This window comes from Lepisma saccharinum, chromosome 15 (genome assembly GCF_977018435.1).
Source record: "Lepisma saccharinum chromosome 15, izLepSacc3.1, whole genome shotgun sequence".
NCBI lineage: Eukaryota > Metazoa > Arthropoda > Insecta > Zygentoma > Lepismatidae > Lepisma > Lepisma saccharinum.
In genome coordinates, this window is record NC_139243.1 from 34,359,165 (window position 1) to 34,379,106 (window position 19,942).

At 37.7% G+C, this 19,942-nt stretch overlaps 1 protein-coding gene across 1 annotated transcript; it reads right to left on the reverse strand.

Annotated features, from left to right (window-relative positions):
- Positions 1 to 145: 145 nt before the first annotated feature.
- LOC145999195 (uncharacterized) lies at positions 146 to 6,763 on the reverse strand. The gene is made up of 6 exons (XM_083136126.1): positions 6,749 to 6,763; positions 3,461 to 3,559; positions 3,048 to 3,371; positions 1,700 to 2,077; positions 531 to 848; positions 146 to 409 (listed from the first exon to the last, which is right to left on the reverse strand). The coding sequence occupies exons 1-6, from the start codon at positions 6,761 to 6,763 to the stop codon at positions 152 to 154; spliced, it is 1,392 nt and encodes a 463-aa protein (XP_082992252.1). The 3' UTR covers positions 146 to 151.
- Positions 6,764 to 19,942: the final 13,179 nt, after the last annotated feature.

Below are 19,942 nucleotides of genomic sequence, written 5' to 3' on the forward strand. Positions count from 1 at the left end.
GGCTATAGTAAATGACAAAACGTTTGAATTTGTTCAAATGAAAATAGGAAAATATTTAAATGTAAACACATTTTTTTTATTTTGCAACTTTACACAACATTCACACAGTAATCACACACTTTCCGCAAATTTCTCATCACAAAACACGTACTCAAACGACGAATTTCTTGATGATTTGTCCACCAACCACGATAGGAGCAGGATGTGGTGTGGCCTTGGTTCTGCTGACAACAGCGTTGAAGCCACCAACAGGATCTGCTGTGTAAGTAACAACTCGGATGTTTCCATCAGGTTCCACCAAGCTGTATTGCCCCTTCACAACGCCACCATCTCGGCTTTCCACCTGGTTCTTGCTGTCACCGGTCAGAGCGTCGTTTACTCCGTAACCATAGGAGTATCTGGGATAGGCCTGGTGGAAGACAACACGAGGTTTAAGTTATGGAGCTTTGCAGAAGCTGTATGTACTTCTAGTGCTGTATGTAACAAGAAACACAATTCTTGAACTAATCGGAATTGAAGTGAATACTTACGGCGTAATCGACAGCGGCAGCAACTGGTGCAGCTGCAACAACCGGAGTTGCGTGTGCAGCAGGTGCACCTACCACTGGGGCTCCATGAGAGACGGCCACTGCAGGAGCAGGCTGAGAGCTGGCCCCGATCTTCCTGACGATGGCGTTGAATCCGTTGACGGAGTCTGCTGTGTAGTCCACCACGCGGACTGAGCCGTCGGGCTCCACCAGACTGTACTGTCCCTTCACCACACCTCCATCACGTGATTCGACCTGTCTCTTGTGGTCTCCAGTTATAGGATCGCTCACTCCGTAGCCGTAGGCGTAACGAGGATAACCCTGGAAGAAGATTTACATAAAAAATGTAAACTTATGGAAATTAATGATTAAATATGTTACTGAAAACTCTTGTGAAGAGAGAATAATGTCCTTCTTTCTTCTTCGTAGAAACAAAACGAAAGTTGTTGGTGTAGACTATTTGAAAATCACGCTGCAATGAAAAATGGTTACCTGCCTTGTCTGTCAAAAAAGAAAAAAACTGTTACAGAAATTGCAAGGCGTGATATAAAATATTCTCTATCAACGGAAATTTTCTGCTGAATGTATGTACAACTATTTTTAGGAACTGCTTGCAGTGTGAAGGAGAGCGCGTGTTTATGTGTGTGTGTAATTCAGTTTGCATAGTAAATTCAAGGTTTTCAGCTGGACAACGATACTTTCGTGCTATTTATAGTTTTCTTAATGTGGATGGTGTGCTCCTCAATATTATATTTTGCCTGAGCATGTAAACTGAATTAGGCTTACACTGTTTCAACTTCTTTGCCGCATTCAAACTGCACAAATTTTGATTGAATGATTGATTGGGTGTTACAAGTTTACTTTATGCACAGTAAGGCTAATTGGGACTGGACCTACAGTTTAATGTGGGATCCAAACCACTATATGCTTCCACCGGGTAACAAATGTACAAATTTTGAATCTTCAAATATGTTGACTAAACTAAAATTTCTCAATTTGCTCAATTACAACTCAATGTAGATAATAAATATAATTTTCTATATCATGGTTGCATACAATTAGATTTAAATGATGTCGCATAATAATCGTGTAGCTATAATGTGTTAATTCTAAGCAGCTACTATAGAAATATTTCAAGAAAATTACGTAAGAACATGATAATTAGTACTCACATAATAATCTGCTGCAGCAAGAGCGATGGGAACATTTGCAGGTGCACCCGTGGAGGCAGAAACGTAACCGGCTCCAGGACCACCGTAACCGGCTACAGGACCACCAGGACCGGCTACAGGACCACCAGGACCGGCTACAGGACCGGCTTGACCAGCTACAGGTGCAGCTGGGTGACCACTGGCTCCGATCTTGCGAACAACAGCATTGAATCCATTGACATCATCAGCGGTGTAGTCCACCACACGAATACTGCCATCGGGTTCAACCAAACTGTATTGTCCCTTCACTAATCCTCCATCACGTGACTCCACTTGGCTTTTGTGGTCTCCAGTTGTGGGATCACTCACTCCGTAGGCATAAGCGTAACGAGGATACGCCTAGAGGAAGAAATATAGTATGTATCATTATTTATAGCAGACAATACTTTACACGGAAGCATTTCACGCAACATTTCGGTTAGCATTTATGATTACCATAGAAGACCTAGATGGGCAGGCCATGTGGCACAAATGGGAGATGACAGAAGAGTTTACAGGATTCTTGTTGAAAAACCCAATGGTAAGAGACCTGTATGAAGGCCAAGACGAAGATGGAGGAATAACTTTGAAATGAACATAAAATAAATATGTAAGAACGGAAAATATTGGATTAATCTAGCTCAAGATAGGGACAGATGGAAGGCTTGTGTTGCTGCAGCCATAAACCTTCCGGCTAGAGAGAAGAAAAGAAAGAAAGATGTGCGATTGCCATGCGAAGCGTGTAGAGAAAGATATATATATATATATATATATATATATATAGCACGAAAGGCATGCTAGTACGTGGTTTTCATTTAATAACTAATACATTTATAACGGAAGAGCCATAATTTAAAGGATGATATGGTTATTAAATTGACGAGATATTGTGTGAACACGCTTAAACTCTCTACTCTAGTAACTATCAATCTCACTTATATATTGAGATATTTCTTTCATGAGCCAGTGCCCAGTGTTTGCAATTTAAGCAACTAATTTATTCACTCAACGTGTACTGTGTTTTTGCAGAACGATTGATTTGAACCCAACACCGTTTCATGGGAAACGTTATTCCTCTCTGTTGAATAGTTATGAGCTTTTAACAATGTGAAATGATACATTGTTTACATGTCACTAGGCTTGAAACCTAGAGCTCGCTCTTTATTGTTTATTCTACGAGAAATGTTCTATCTTTGAAATATGTTCAAAGTGCTAAAGATTTCTTCACTTTACACGTTAAAATTCGATTGTGGCCAAAACGTTATTACATCAACGATTTCTTATATACTTGCAGCATACGTATATATGGAAGAGCAATCTTTGTACTTACATAATAATCAATTGCTTGAGCCTGAGAAACAACAGCTGGGATCGGAGAGACATGTGCGACAGAAGCAGCAGGAGGAGGAGCTGGAACAGCAGGAGCAGCTGCAACAACAGATCCTGGATGTCCACTGGCTCCCACCTTGCTCACAACAGCATTGAATCCGTTGACGTCATCAGCAGCGTAGTTCACCACTCGAACACTTCCATCAGCCTCCACCAAACTGTACTGCCCCTTCACCACGCCACCATCTCTGCTTTCCACGTGGTTCTTGTTGTCTCCTGTCACAGCGTCGCTCACTCCGTAGCCGTAAGAGTAGCGAGGATACGCCTGGAACGTAGGAAAAAGTTGTTATAGCATTATTGAGAAATTCTAAAGTCTAAGGTTTCAATCATAGAAGAGAATTTGAAAGTACTTACAACGTAGTCGACTGCAGGAGCTGGTACTGCTGCAGCAAAAACTGGTGCAGCGCCACCGGCGAAAGCAGCGGCGATGAGAGCAGACAAGACTACCAGAACCTGTGTAAAAATTAGAACATTGTTATTTTAGGTCAGAACCAGAACGCGGGCAAATAGAAGGTATTTTTCTAAATCAATGTTTAACAATGCGTTTTTTAACATTAAATTACTGTTGGTCATATTCTTTTTGCAAAAAATTGAGTTACAAAGTTTTATGAATACAGAGTGTCCCATAAAGGGTTTTACACTATTTGAATGTTAATAACAGAGAAAGTATTACAGATAGCCTGATGGAACTTGTTGTATCTGGATCTGTCATGATTAGTGCTTGTTGCCATTCATATGTTTTTCTTTATTTTCAGTTCAGAATTTGATACTGCGCCAGCATCTCGTGTAACAATTACGAAATTACGCGACAAGTTTGAGAGGGGAGGAACTGCGTGTGATCTGGGACGGTGTGGCAGGAAAAAATCAGTATCGGACGAAAGAGGGATGGAAGCAGTGGCACAAACTTTCACAAGATCCCCCAAGAAGTCCATACATCAAATTCTGCCCGCCATCGTCTCTGCACTTCTTTCATGTTCTTACATTTCCACTTTTCCACATTTCCATTTAAAATCCACTTCCGTTGCTCAACCGAAAGGTTCCCAGCCATCTTGTCAATTACTTGTCACTACTGGCAACTGAACTCAAATTAAAGAAAAACATATGAATGGCAACAAGCACTAATCATGACAGATCCAGATACGACAAGTTCCATCAGGTCTAATTGATAACACAGTGTTGGGTAAACCACACAACAATAAAATCTATACTTTATGCCATGAGAGAATAATTTCATTTGCTATGTTATATAAACTTAATTTAGTTACTAATTAGGAAACAAAATGCGGTATATTGTACAGGATCCTCTTTTGAATCTTCACTTTTAATCTAGAGATTATTAACTAAAAATGTTTACCGTATAAATCCAAGTTGTTTTTTGTTACCGTATTATACGGTTATCTAGTTAGTTGACTAAATAATCTCAATTTACTTCTTATTCATCGATATGGACGGATGGTGACTAGTGTAATTAATTAAGAGGGGGAAAACCAGGTAGAAGCAAGTGAAAACAAGTGAATAATAGTGACACGTGCCAAATGTCGAGTTTCTGAGTTTTAGTTTTAAGTCCACTTTATGCACAGAAGGATAATCAGGACTGGACTTACAGTTTAAGGGAGGATCCGAACTTATGCGAAGGCGTACCAAATGTCGACTACTCACTAATTTTGCAAATGCAAATTGGGATTTGTCGAAGAATCAAATATGAATCAACAAATATCTCGTGTGCATTTCTTGCAATTTTGTGTATAATTACTCCCCACCTCAACATAGTGATGCCTTAGGATTATCACATACGTCTGATCTTTCCTGAACAAATACACGGATTTTGTTGCTGTCATCTCCGTCGTAATTGTTGATTATTTCTCACATTATTGTCAAAGGTTTATTTTTTCAACTTATCCATTGAATCGCTTCGACATACGTACTAGACAGTCCAGTATGTTTGAAAACACATTACTCGGAAAGCATTTCACGTCGATATCTTAATTAAGTTCTTTGTTGTTGAAAAACAGGCTCTCTACGGCAATATTCTTGTACTAGTCACCATCAGGAGAATTAAACGAAATCCTTGTGAAAGACACTGATTAGGTTTCTCTATTTTCGCTTCTTTAAGTCACGATTTTACTTTTAACTTCATGGATGAGAATGAACCTGACCAGGACTCATAGGCGCCGACTCCATGGGGCTTTGGGGGGCTCGAGCCCCCCCAATGTTATCGATGTGGGGGCAGAGCCCCCCAAATAATTTTGCTTAAGAGAATCTAATGTATTATTTTGCTTCTCTTGTAAAGTTTACTCTGAATTGTGCCACATGAACTTATTAACTTTAAACACACATTTGAAATGTTCTAGACCATCAACTTTGGGTGCTGAGACCGCTAAACCATCAACTTTGGGGGGCTATGACCAGAGACAGCAAAACACATGACTTATTACTATATACTAAGTATATAATTATGAGTATTGTTAACATTTTTACTAAAAAGAGTTTCAAAAGAAGATGTGCATGAACTAGGAGAGTTCGGGCTACAAATGGCTCTCACATGACAATCAGAAGGAGATCATTGATACTTATATTAGGGAGATCTGTTTTGCGCTCCGAGGTAGCAGATATTAAGTCGGGAATATTTTGCTATTATGGTTGACGAAACTTGTGACATTCCATTCGTGAACAATTGACATTTTGTATTCAAACTGCAAATGAAAATTCCGAACACTGAGGCTAAAACTTAAAAAGGGAGGGAGTGAGTCATTCGTTAATTTGTTTCAGTGATCAGAGCCCCCCCAATAATTTTGACAAGTCGGCGCCACTGCCAGGACTCGAACATGGGACGTTTTGCTTCATATTTGAGCTTGTTTTTAAGTCCACTTTATGCACAAAAGGCTAACTGAGACTGGACCTACAGTTTAAAGTGGAATCCAACCACCATATGCCTCCACCGAGCATCGAACCCAGGACCCCTTGATTACAAGGCGACAACGTTACCTCTATTCCATAAGAGAGACCCTGGCTTTATATTTGAGCATATTTATCCAATGTATTGTACAATGAAAATTCAATGCTGTTCGTATGGTTTGTCAATATTGTTAAAATATGAATATCAACACATGTTCGATTAAACTTGTTGGTTGTATGCAATAAATATTATACATATTCATAAGTCTAGTTATTACATCTTACGTACTGGGTAATATTAAATCACAATCGATAGAGTAGCTGGTCCAATGTGACCTTTTTTTTAAAAAAAAATATCTTTATCAAGAATCACCAGCTCAATAAACTACATTATGTCTCTAGGAATGTTTCAATTGTGTTTAATATTACTTGCTTTCTAGTTCAAATATATTGGAACCGAGTTTCTTTATGTCTATAGTTACTTCGGGAATAACGTGTTTTAGATTCCGAGAAATCTTTCTTGCTAATTCTGATATATTATTTTACTTGAAGTCTCATATTTGATTTTGTTGAATTCAAACCTGGAAAAATACGATATCGAATGCAATTCGTGTTCAAATCCATAATTCAAATATTATAACGAGTTGTCATTGTTCTAACTAAAAACTCGAATATGAAGTTTTTCATATTTACACCAAAATACCTACAAGCACTGAATAACCAAACCACAATCAGCACTGTACTTACTGCTTTGTTATTCATGGTGAGCTTTTGTCAACTGTTGCAAAAGCATTGAAGTCCTCGATATTTATATGCGCTGTGAAAGTTGAATATTTTTTAAGATATTCTTATGTGACCTTCACTATTGTAGGAAAGAATGGAAATTGACCTACTTTAAATTCAGTAATCGATGCGGAAGAAGAATCCAAGAATATTTCAAAGTGATTCAATCAATCGAAGGTTTTCCTTGACGCTTGGCTTTGTTTTAGAATAATTGTCGTTTACGTATTAGAAGGAAATGATCTCTTTAGCGTGTGGTTCTGAACAAGAGATTATGAACAAAGAACATCTACAAATAAATTATGAAATTGATTGAGTTTCTTTAGTTTGAATTTTTGCTTTAAGTCCACTTTATGCACGGTTAGGTTAATCGTGACTGGACCTACAATTTAAAGTGGGATCCGAACCACTATGTGTCTCCACCGAGTATCGAATCAGGGACCCCTTCATAACAAGACAATGGCGTTACCACGTGGATATTGGTGAGGCCCTTACGAAATTCTTGATACAAGCTCTATCGATATAATCAAAAGTTAAACATAAAGGAGTAGATAGAGTAAATTTGTTGTAAATGACTTAAAGAAAAATGTGAGAGTAATGATGTGTTCTTTTAGTGCATTAACCAGCAAAAATGAGAAGGTTACCCTTAGGCTATGCGTGTCCCATCGGCCCTCTCTCTGGCCCTGAGGAACAAAGATAGATCGAAATTGAGCTCCCTAAATGTTTAAAATAAGCAAATGTGAAGATCAAAAATTTTCTAAAATTTAGTACATAATAAATGTTAGTTTAACGTGACAGAAATTATCGATGGGAGAGGAAGTTTGTATTTTGCAAGAAATTAATCGAAGGTATAAAAAAATATTAACATTTTGAAGTCTGCGATATCTTCGAAATTATACTCTACAAATATGAAGTATAATCACTTCATGTGATTATCTATATATTCTCAATCTTGCCCTCTCTCCATGTGTCTGTTCTAGTAAACAAACGAAGCCAAGCGATACTGAGAAACTACTAGGCATACAAACATATAATTTAGTGGTCTAAAGGTATCTTTAGTATCCTCGCGACATAGATAACTCCGGTCTGTCTATTGAGGGAGAACAGTAAAAGCTTCGATACCTCGGTTGATTTTTTATTTAATGAGATTCATTTTACTTGACTTTTATGGTGCCACATTTGGTTAATCTCGATGATTGATTGATTTGATGTTTTAAGTCCACTTTATGCACAGTAAGGCTAATAGAGACTGGACCTACAGTTTTAAAGTGGGATCCGAATCACTATGTGCCTCCACTGGGTAAGGAACCCAGCGACGGCGCTACCACTGCGCGCCATTGGGAAGGCATAGCGAAGATGAGGATGGATGATGATAAGGTGAAATTGATGACGAGATAAACGCAAACACACATGAATAGAACACAACACAAGAGGATTATACTGATTGTGAGTTCAGACGCCAGAACTTCGTTAGTATGCAAAATGTTCGATATCTCAGGATCAACTAAAATACAAATATGTAATTTGGTGTACCAAGAGATGTATCAAGTAATAACTTCAGGCAAAATTTTTCGGATTGTCTCCTCGATTGATCTGTTTGAGTCATGAGTCGAATCATTCAACTAATTCAACATTAGTTTAAGCATGTTGAGAAATTAATTTTATAATTAATATTCCTTAGAGCCGGACCCTGTGGCCGAGTGGTTAGCACATCGCGCTGCGACACCAAGGGTCCCGGGTTCGAATCCCGCTCGGGCTTGGTTGTTTGTGAATGTCCATTCATCAATTTCATCATTTCATCACTCATCCTCATCTTCGCAAATTAGCCATGAGGCACAAAACGCGAAGTCAAATAAACTATATCAATCAATCTTATTCCTTAGAATACGAATTTCCTAGATGGAACGTATAGTTGATTCACTGTAAACATAGCTTAAACTAACTTAATTCTAGGAACCCGTAATACGTGGTTTAATAGTGGCAACTATTATTTTCGAATTATGCAAAATGGAGCCGTCTATTGCCTGAAGAATCTCTGGAACAGTTCGGGAGTTTCGTCTTAGGGATCAAATGAAAGTCACAGGGGCTGGTAGAGCATGTGCCAGCGGCATCGACCTAACAAATCAGTCACAGGTTGCGCTACACGCGACCGAGCATTGTTCTGCAAAATGATGGGAGGATTCAGCAGAAAGTGTCCCCTCTTCTTTCGCAACGCAGGTCGCAGGTTGTGCTCCAAAAATGAACAGTAATACTGCACATTGACCGTCTGTCCTGGAGGTACGGCGAATCACAACTTTCACATTAGTGGGGTTCTGACTACACAACTTTAGACCTCCAACTCCAACGATACTCTATTCCTTTCGTCACTGCACATGCGCCTAGTGTTGGAAGGAAGAGTCCATTTACTGAGAGGTAGCTTAGATATCAATCTTACATGTGGTATAAGTAAGAAGCACCGGTTCTGTTTCATGGTATATATGCAGCAGTGTTGCCACTATTAAATTTCCAACCCACGTAGATGATCTTTAGTTCTATCTGATTTTCTCAGAAACGAAAGTCTTTCGGATTCTGGACAGAATCAGAGGTAGATACTACCGTTTCCATGAGCCCTTTGAAATCAAAATATAAATTCAGAGCAGAAGGACAATTCATCAAATGTAGACACTACAGTCAGTTTGGTGTGTTCATTTGGAACCGACTTTAGACTGTTCTTAAAAATTCAAAAACACACAGGGGCAAAAGTTGTGTGTTGGTTTGTAATATTCAAAGAATAAAAATCTGAATATTTTTTAAAATTTCTCACGGAGCCTCATCAGAGTTAAAGTTTCATATTTCAAAACAAAATCGGAAAAATTGCACTTGCTTTTAGCCTATTACAATTTATTAAATCAACTTTCTGAAAAATCGTTTGAATAAAAGTCTGAATCAGTTACAGGACTTATATAAGTATAATTGTTCTACTCTTGATAACCGACAGTGGCGCAGGAACATTTTTCATTTGGGGGGGTACAAAATTCATACATATATACATATACATACTACTTCAAACCAAGTGTCGCAATAATAATAATAATAATTATTATTATTATTATTATTATATTTAACTAAATTAAAATATTAATTAAATATGTAAATTAAATAATCATGTATTGTTATTATTACATGAATAGGTACAAAATGGTAAAAGAATAGAGATATAACAGCATGTATTCATTATCTAGCTTACGTGTAGTTAAGATCGCTAAGATTTGCATAAAAACAACTGCCCTGGCAAGGAATTTAATGTCAAATAGAAAATAATTGATTGAATATTTATTGAATAACAAAAAAGGAGTTAGATCCAATTAACGAAAAGTAAAGTTCCTGATTAATATTTTATGGATATTATCATTAGTAGTGTGTATAAATCTTTGGAAACCTTCAAAGCCGCATGAGCCAAATTCCTTGCCTTCCAATAAGTTCAGCGGAAATAACCATCGATTATATAAAAAATGCTAAACAATTATATTTTGGTTATTTACTATTACTGCTTGGTAAGTCTTTGGAGGGGGGTCTGGATCCCCTGGATCCCCTCCTAAATACATCCTTGATACCTAGGTATAATGTGAAGCCATGGGAAATATTCTATTTTAGAACAGCACACACGAATGTCCTGTTATTTAATGCAAAATTCGCATACATATTTTTTTCTTTGTTTTTTTTTTAGAATTTATGTTCTTTTAAATAAACAGACTTTAAAACCAGATAACAATTCTGAAACATATAAGGCTCTTGACCTCTCTCTGGGCTTATTTGGATATAACGGAATGGTAAATCAGGAGTTCGAAATGTGAAAATTGCGAACAAAGATACATTTATTCAATGCAGGTTGAGATTAAAGGGAGTGAGGAGGGGCCTGGACCCGATAAAGTTGGATGTATGAACGTACAACATAATTGTCATTTACATCCCACATTGTGTGGGAACTTTATTTGAAAACTGCGGACTGAACAGATAGGCACCCAAGCACTGACTCTTTATAGTAAGCAGGTTACACTATACAATGGAAGAGAATCGTAACTGAAATTCAGCACTGCTAGCAGACGGCGGCGCCATCGTGAAGCCAAAGATGTTTGCAGTACCGTCTGTATCTCGTTAACTCTTGTATTATGGAGATGGAGTGGTTCAATGTAGAGTTAGATTGTTTTGTAAAATGAGCATTTTAAAATTACGTCCACGCATTTAAATATAAAAGAAAGTTCTTCTTACCCACCCGATTTCAGGACATTTGTGAATCCCGAAGAATATGTCCGGAACACGGACAAATGATACCATTGAGGGATTGTCCCTGAAAATCAGGGACGTATAGTGTCCTAGATATGATCTGGCTATCAAAATCCACTCTGCCACCACATGAAAGGTTACACATTTATTAAATTAAGTCTATCTACGAACTTCTAACTTTTCTACATAAAAGAAGCAGAAAATGCTTTTTTAAAAGCTAATCCCAGCTTCTCTTTAAGAAAGAATTACAATGTTAAAATTAGTCTTTCCCTCCTTGCTACAAAATTGAAAATAGCATCATCGGTGTTATTTTAATATTCGTATGTATGTACACTTAACAGTGTAGAGTCCATTAGTCGAGGATCTCCCCTTGAATTGCGAGGACATTATTTTAACCTCCTTAATGTTAAACACATCCTCTCGGGTGTTGAAGATGAAACTGGCAGTGTAGCCAAGATCACCAACTATTTGTGCATATTTGAGTACAAGAGCTTGTAACAATTTTCTGCTGCCTACAATGCAGACCCTGGACACGACTTTTCAATTACTGTTTGCAACATTTTTCATTCAGATTTGAAAATGTAAAAAATATCAGCCAGGCCATCCAACATTTTGACACACTGTTCCAATGAATAAGCAATAGGAATTTCATATTCGAATAAGTTGTAGCAATTTTTCAATGTGTTGACTGTGTTCAGAGAAACTTGGGTTCATTTCTACTACAAAATGGTCCAAAAAATGGTGGACAACAGTAAAGTTTCTACTATTAGTGTATGCGATTTTACAAGTCACCCTACTGAGTATTGATACTTTTCTGTCCATCTTGTGTCAAACAACTTGAGAACGTTACATAACTTCCCTAGTTATCATGCACTGCATTTTTTACAACCAAATTACTTTGAGAAGATTGATTGATTTATTTGCATTATTTTACTTCGCTTTTTGTGTTACTTTTGGGTAATTTCCGAAGATCGGGATGAGTGATGACGTGATGAAATTGATGAATGGACACCCACAAACGCCCACGCCCATTCCGGGGTTTCGAAACCGGGATCCACGATGTGCTAACTACGTGGGGCTGCTCCTTTGAGAAAACTCGAGGGGAAAAAATTATAACTAATTTGACAGTCTCAATATCGCAGAAATTCCACAGAAATGGGCAATAGCCAGGGTTAAAATATGTGCTGAACAATGTACAAAAATTGCTTTTGTACACTTCTCTGAAAGTATCTATCTATCTCACCCCCTTAATTCTACCACCCATTACATCAGCACCATCATATTCTTCACCAACTATCTTTTTTTCTAAATCCACACCCACTCAACCCAGAGAGACTAGAAGTAGTAATAGCTGAAGCTAACCCAGATGCAGTTACAATCTCCAATAGGTACAAGTTCCCATTCCGATCTAGAGTTTGGAAAATGGTTTATCGACTTTCGGTATTATCAAACAGTTGAGAAATTTCAAATTATCAAAAAAATAAAACCTGAGGAATACTTAAATCTTGAATGGTAAAAGAACATATCGGGAACTTCTAATGAAATTATAATGTTCGCGCTATAAGTTCACAAGCAGCTACTTCGGGCAGAAATTACATATGGCATTATAGAATTTGTGAAATGTCAGGAGTTTTCTGAGTATTTTCCAGAGAAATTGCGAAACTATCAGGAAATTGCAGACATTTGCTTTGCAGTCCCATCTGGTGTGTGGAATTAATGTCTTTCCCATCCGTATCCCGTTCTATACGCTTGTAATTTTGAGAACAAAATAAGTGTGAAGAAATGTTTTCGAACAAGTCTCTGCGCATAGTGGATAGAACAGGTAATCTGGTAATTTTACTGAACCTAAGGGGGGGGGGGGTTGGACCCGTTGAACCCCCCCTGAAATACGCCCTATGGCTACGCAAAAAAAATATCTTTAAACAATTTATGGTAGGTAGATATGTACCACATCCATTGCCTTTTAGAAGCCATGTATTTGGAATTTTCTCAGATATCTCTAGGGCGTTGTATTAAAAAAGAAAATAAAAAAAAACAGTTGAGATGGTTCCCGATCAACTCGTAAAGTCTAACTTTGAAATATTTGTGAAACATTTGACAAAGCATTTATTTGTTATATAATTAGGCTAGTTGTGTCTAATGACACTGAAAGTAGTATCATTACATAATATACAAAACCGAATTCTTCAGATCCCAGAGGAAGCAAGGAAAGCCCACGCTCAAAAGTTTTATTTTTGCTCTTTTCAATCTTTGGTGGAAAATATGAAGAGCCACCAAAGGTTTCTTTTCGTATGGAATGGTAATAAATGCAGATGTGTCTGTTTTTGGGTGACATGTCAATTTCTCGTTGCTGTGAAAAGGTAAACTTTAATGTAAGCAAAAACATGTAAGCGTCACAGTTGAAGATTTTCGCATCTACAAAGAAAATCCAAGACACTTTATCATCTCGCCGGCCTCCGTGGTGGAGGAGTTAGCATAGCGCGCTATAACGCCAGAGGTCCCAGGTTCGAATCCCGGCCTGGGCGTTATTTGTGAGTGTACATCAATTTCATTATATCATCACTCATCCTCATCTTCGCGATTAGCCAAAAGTGGCAGAAATGCGAAGTAAAATAAACCAAATAAATCAATCAAACATTCCCATCTCACTCAAATACCTTATGAATCCAATCCAAAATCTACCAATAGAACCTGCAGTGAGTATCATTTATCTCGTGCATTTGTCTGACTAATGTAATTTTCTTACAGTTTGAATTTAGGGTTTAACTTAAAATGGCGTTGTATTTGTGTTGCATTCGATATCAAAATTAGATTTTGAGCAATTAATGTCCAATTATAAGTATACGTAATACATAGGTAAATTGCACCCTGTTTAAATGTCTAGGAAAAAATTTATTTCACCTAGGAATGATATCGTGATGCGATGAGTCGAGAATTGTCACAGTCTCATCTCGTCTTCAGTGTGGTGAGGTACAATGTAATCCTGCGCCACTGATAACCGACGATATTTGAAAAATATTTGCTAATTTAATTAACGAATCGTTCGCTAACAATTACCAAGAATAATGTATCTCGAACAACAATAGTTTACTCTTATATCGCTTAGATTTTTCATGGCCTAAACTTGTGATTGTTGTGCGTAAAACAGCGTGCTCTTTGACATTTAACTTAAAGAATAAGATGATGCCCATTAGGTGCACTGCATATAACTGCAATTCGTCTTCACCTATGTAGCCAGAACAGGTATTTATAGCCTACGTGTATGATTATTAATATATCAGGTGATTGTTAGTTATTTTTAGAACTATTAACTCTTACATAACCAATGGATTCATTATAAGGTAGGTGAACCCCAAAGATAGCCCATGTTCGTAAGGTGGCCCACTTTACGAAAATCATATTAGTATTTAACACAGATAACAAATGACCTTCTATTTATGTACCCAGAATATGCCCACCGAAAAAACTGGCTCGAACTGCCAGAGGCCATTTTATGTAAGTTCTTGTCTTGGGGGCGAGCAAACTAGTTGTCGTCGTTATTTTCAAGTAAAAATGTGTGTGCGAACATCCTTCAAATTAACGAATGTTCATATATTATACATATTTTTGAAAGCTCATTTAATTATCTTTTTGATCATATAGTTACATTGCAAAAATATTTTTGGTGTCAAAGCAACGTATTTTTTATTAAAAATGTGGTCCGGAAGCGAGTTCCTAATGTGGTCCATGGCTGATTTGGTTTAATTTACTTCGCTTTTCTACCACTTTTGGCTAACCGCGAAGATGAAGATGAGTGATGGAATGACGAGATTGATGAAGGGACACTCGAAAAGAACACTCATGCCCAGGCTGGGATTCGAACCCGTGACCTCTGGCTCCGTAGGAGATGTGCTCACCACTCTGCCACAGAAGTCGGCTAATCGTCGTTACTGTATATAATGCATGTCAACAATAAAAAGTTAGAGACCAACAATTTTCAGTAATAAATTGTTGAAACATAAATGAACAGGAACAAATATGTTTTCTTGAGCACAAGCAACAACAACAAGAACATCAAATTTCTATCTTTATATAATTATTGCATTGTGACACTCATTGACACTGATAAAGCGTTCTCACAATATAACCCTGGACACCAGTTATTCAGGAAAAACAGTTCTTCATATTAATAATGACTTGAATTTCAATTAAATTGTATTTAACAGTTTCTTTTAAGTTCACTCTATATTCAGATAGGAGAATCAGGACAGGACATAGTTTAAAGTGGGAATGAAAGAACTAGACAATGTGCTTCTAACGGGGACCGAACCGGACACTCCTTCATTACAATGCGACAACGTTTTCATTACGGCATCTGGGAGGCCTAGTTCTTTTATTTAAATTTTCAATATGGTATGAAAATTTTTGGGCCGGCGTCCGTGGCGGAGTGGTTATCACGGAGTGCTGCGAAGCCAGAGGTCCCGGGTTCGAATCCCGGCCTTGGTATGGGTGTTCCTTGTGAGTGTCCCTTCATCAGTTTCATCATATCATCACTCATCGTCTTCTCGATTAGCAGAAATGCGAACAAAATCATGCGATCAATGGAAACGTTGGTAGAAGATCGATCATTTGCATTTTAATGCTACCCAGTTAAGCCGAAAAACTTGGATATGTTAAGGCACAAGTGGTACTGCAACTTTTCAAGAAAATCTATGAAATAAAATGTGTCCTATTGAGTGGGTCGGAGCGCGAGGCAAAAGAACACAATTCATAAGTTTCAAACCGAAAAAACAATTCCCATAGTTATAGCATTTTCTTGAAATTCTTACCGCAGTACCTCCAAATGTTTTGGTCAAAATCGGAGGACACGTTTCAAGACGGTGGACGAAAAAACTATTTTTGGCACACCCTGTGCCGTGGCATAAGCCCGTGGCCCATCCAGCCGCTCCCTTACTAGCGTGCATAGGAAATTTTCAAACCAATATACAAAGGAAAGGGGAGGGGGGAAGAGGAAAATATTTAAATCAATACTTGCTGAATCTGTATGTATGAACCTCTGAAAATAGTATTTGCCTCACGAGAGGATGACAAAGAGTCACGGAGTCAGAGGTGACAGGGAGTTGAACTCTAGTTATTTAGGAAAAAACAGTTCTTCATATTAAGAATGTCGAGAAAGAAGAGTTTTCGTATAGCATAGTCATGGTCGAGTACTGCAACCCAACTGCAGCCCTCAACGATAACAAAGAAATGTAAATAAATAAATATTTTTTTTAACTCATGGCATTTATCTGCGTAGTAAATGTGACTACCCCCCCGAAAATATTTTCGCCTCTCCGCTTATTTCTCTGGTGCAATGCAGAGGGCAGAATATGCAGTGCAAAATGTGGGTCCTGGCGAATTTGCTCCACAGCCCATTCACAAAACTGCATTCTCCTATCCCGGTCGTCCTCAGAGAGATGCTGCTGCAGCTGCATCTTGTACGGGTGCCACTTAACCATCTTTTAACACCCTGCAAATGGAACTCTGCCTGACACCACATTGCACAGACATTCGATGTGTGCTGCGCTGCGAAGACTTGGCAAAGGATGCTAGCACCCCCACCCCTCCCCCAGCTTGATGATCTGGATTATTTCGGCCTTGGTCAATGACATGGTTCAGCACCTGCAAATGATATGTAATTATCACTTTCATTTGCCCATAACTTCCTTATCATAGTTTTCATAAATCTTCACCATTGAATTCCTGGTGAAATTCTAGCCCAAAACCATACCCCACATGACCCTCTTCCCATTTAAAGAAATGAAGTTGGATCTAAGATGGCGGACGTTGTCATGACATGCACCAAAAAGTTTCCCCCTAGGCCTAACATACTACCATGATCAATTGTTGCAATCTACATTCCCTTTCATTTTATAAGGGGTGGTCAGGGACTTTTGACTCACTCTGTATATTGTACTAGTTGGATCTTAACACATCCAAGGTTTTTTGTCTTACTGCCAAAAAGCAAAAGGGTACCACACGATCTTCCACCAAACTTATAATATCACATCATATTGAAAATTTAAATAAAATAGTTTGGCCTCCCTGATAGTGATAATAATATATGTACAGTCACCCTCAATAAAAAAGAAACACATAGATCCTGAAATACTTGCTTCTCTGTCTGATGTTATCTATTTGCTTGATACGCACCCACTTAGCCTATTGTATCATTTTAAGTGTTTAATATATTTAATATGTTACTTGTCTATGATGACGTAATTTGTTTTGTTCAATTGGGTAGTCTGTTATGGTTATGGACTAACCTTAACCAATGATTGTGGGATTGTTAGGTGAGAGATATTATGAATGTTGCTGGATAATGGAAGTGATTTTGGAATTGTGACTGTGTTAACTTGTGTAGTCAAGAACTATTATGATCTTAATACAATTTTGTTTGTAATAAGAAGTTTAATTGCGAGTGCAAGTGTAATATATTAACGTTAACTGACATCTAAATATATTTTTGGTGTGCGAGAGTTAGTAAGGTTTACGTAAGCATATCCTTATCTGATTTCCCACTACCTGAGGGCTTCAAAGTAGGCCGTTGAGGAATAAAAGTAAGTTGATCCACTGAGAATAATCCGGGGAACGTAACATGCTATTGAGATTGGTTGTCCATCCCCGTTGAGTTAGGCAACACACATAACACCATGCAGGAATGAATTTCAGAATCGAAGTGTATAATTTTTTTGCTGTTGACTGTACATATTGCCAGTTGCACTAGAGTCAAATCAGATGTGTTTACAACCACAGAAAGAAACAAATGCTTGATAGCAAAGTTTTGTTACAAGTTGTTGTGATTAACCTGTATGACATTATGTATAATCATGATATAATCAAGCTACAAAGAAGAAGAACAAATATGTTCAATAGTCCGTTGTTTATCACAATAGAGTTAGTTTAGATTCTTCAGGCGCCACGTTGTGTAAATAATGAAAGGTTATGAAACTTCGTTTGTGTTTTACATACAGAATGTATTTTATTGCGTCCATCCTTGTTTTCATGTGTACATAAGCATTCTAATCACTCGGAACGTTTCACAAGTATTACTCTGAGATTATTTGAGATTATTCCCTGTCAGTAATGAAGATTTGCCTCTTTTGCTAGTGATGCAAGTTCTGGTAAATGTCTGTTATATCGGAGACACATTTCTTCATTTTTACAGAAGAAACTACTTACAGAAATGAGTTTCTGTAGCATTTTGAAAGTTCGTGGAGGTATTTTCTCACCGTAGAATGCTGCACAACAAGAAATTAGCACTTTTGATATAATAAACTTGCATTTTGTGCAAAGCGACAACATTATGCCGTTGTTTCCATTATGTACCTGCAGATGGCACGAGCGTCGAAAGTCACGCGGTCTCGCCAGTGTTTCCAAACGTGCCTTTTTTTACGATAATATTTTTAAATTTTTTTTTAACTATGCTTACGTAACCTAACCTTGCCAGAAATGGTCCATGGGGCTATCGTGAATGGTTTTAGGGGCTATCGTGAATGGTTTTTTGGGCTATCGTGAATGGTTTTTGGGGCTATCCGTCAATGGTTCTTGGGGCTATCGTGAATGATTTTTGGGGCTATCGTGAATGGTTTTTGGGGCTATCCGTCAATGGTTTGTGATGACATAATGATCACGAATGCAGGTATTTTTTCGGTTAAGAAGGTTGAAACACTGCATACCCACTCCAAATCGACAAAACACAAGCACGACGCGCGATGATCCACAGCTGTGTGTGCCATATTGTATGTTCCGCAACGGAAGAAAGGATTTATTCGTAATGTGAAAAATGTAAGTTAATGCATAATGGCACCTTCAACTATGTTCCGCAATACACAATTGGTAAGTACGAACCATTTGGAACTGAAAATATCCGATAGAAATGTGTCTCCGATACAGACATTTACCCAAGTTCTTATGGGAGGGGGAGGAGATACTCGTGGTGAAACACGATACACGATACAGGGAATGGGGAATCTGAAAGAGTATGTCATCCTGAAGCTCACCATTTTGGATTCAACTTTACTTTCTTAAATGGAAAGACAAATGATACCAAATTTAGAATGAAATTATTCTTATGGAAGAGCTACTGACATTTCATACCGTAAAGCTGAAAAGTGTGCTATAATTGTAATATACAGGCATGCAGTTTAACAACCAAAGTTATTCGTTGCATGAAATTTATACAGATATTCCTCGCCGTGCATTAAAAATAAAATTATGTGAACGTCTGTGGACATACATTTTCACACGCACAGTATTATAGCGGATTATTTTATCTTTGTCCTTTGAAGTGTTTATAAATTTTATAATCATTCCATTATCACATGGATTTTATTTTATGCCCTGCCCTTCTTAGTATTTCAATAGGAGTTAATAGATATAAGAGAGACGACTGCCAATCAAGTACATGAAAGACCTGTCAAAAAACAGTTTCCATTTCATTCAGCAAAGTCAAAATCCTTTTTCCAATGTGCGCAACTGTATGTTGCTATATTATTTTAAACATGAGTTTATATATAGAGACGAGACAAAGGACGAGAAAGGCAATTTCAACGAGAGACCAGATCGGGCTTGGCATGTATACATTGAACAAGAAAATGAATGCAATTGAACTGACTTGACTTGATCGCTGGTCGATGTGTATTTGCTGCTGGTCTACCATTTAACCCGCCAACAATACAACCGAAGAGCAACAAATTTAAAGATTAGCAGAAAGAAAATCAGGGACAATGTAGTACAATAAGAGTAAAATGACAAGGCAATAGAAACAATACCAGCACTAAATTAGAAATCATATCAATTAAGCCGAATGAAGTTATAAGTGATATGAAAATAATATCTGACAACTCATGATGATTTCATTAATCAGTGATTCACAGA

What these genes read in the sequence shown, in the direction of transcription:
- LOC145999195 (XM_083136126.1), bottom strand. An exon ending in CTCCTGCAGTCGACTACGTT is followed by an intron (nt 3,372 to 3,460) that starts GTAAGTACTTTC and finishes CCTACGTTCCAG; the next exon opens with GCGTATCCTCGCTACTCTTA. An exon ending in CTGCCGCTGTCGATTACGCC is followed by an intron (nt 410 to 530) that starts GTAAGTATTCAC and finishes GTCTTCCACCAG; the next exon opens with GCCTATCCCAGATACTCCTA.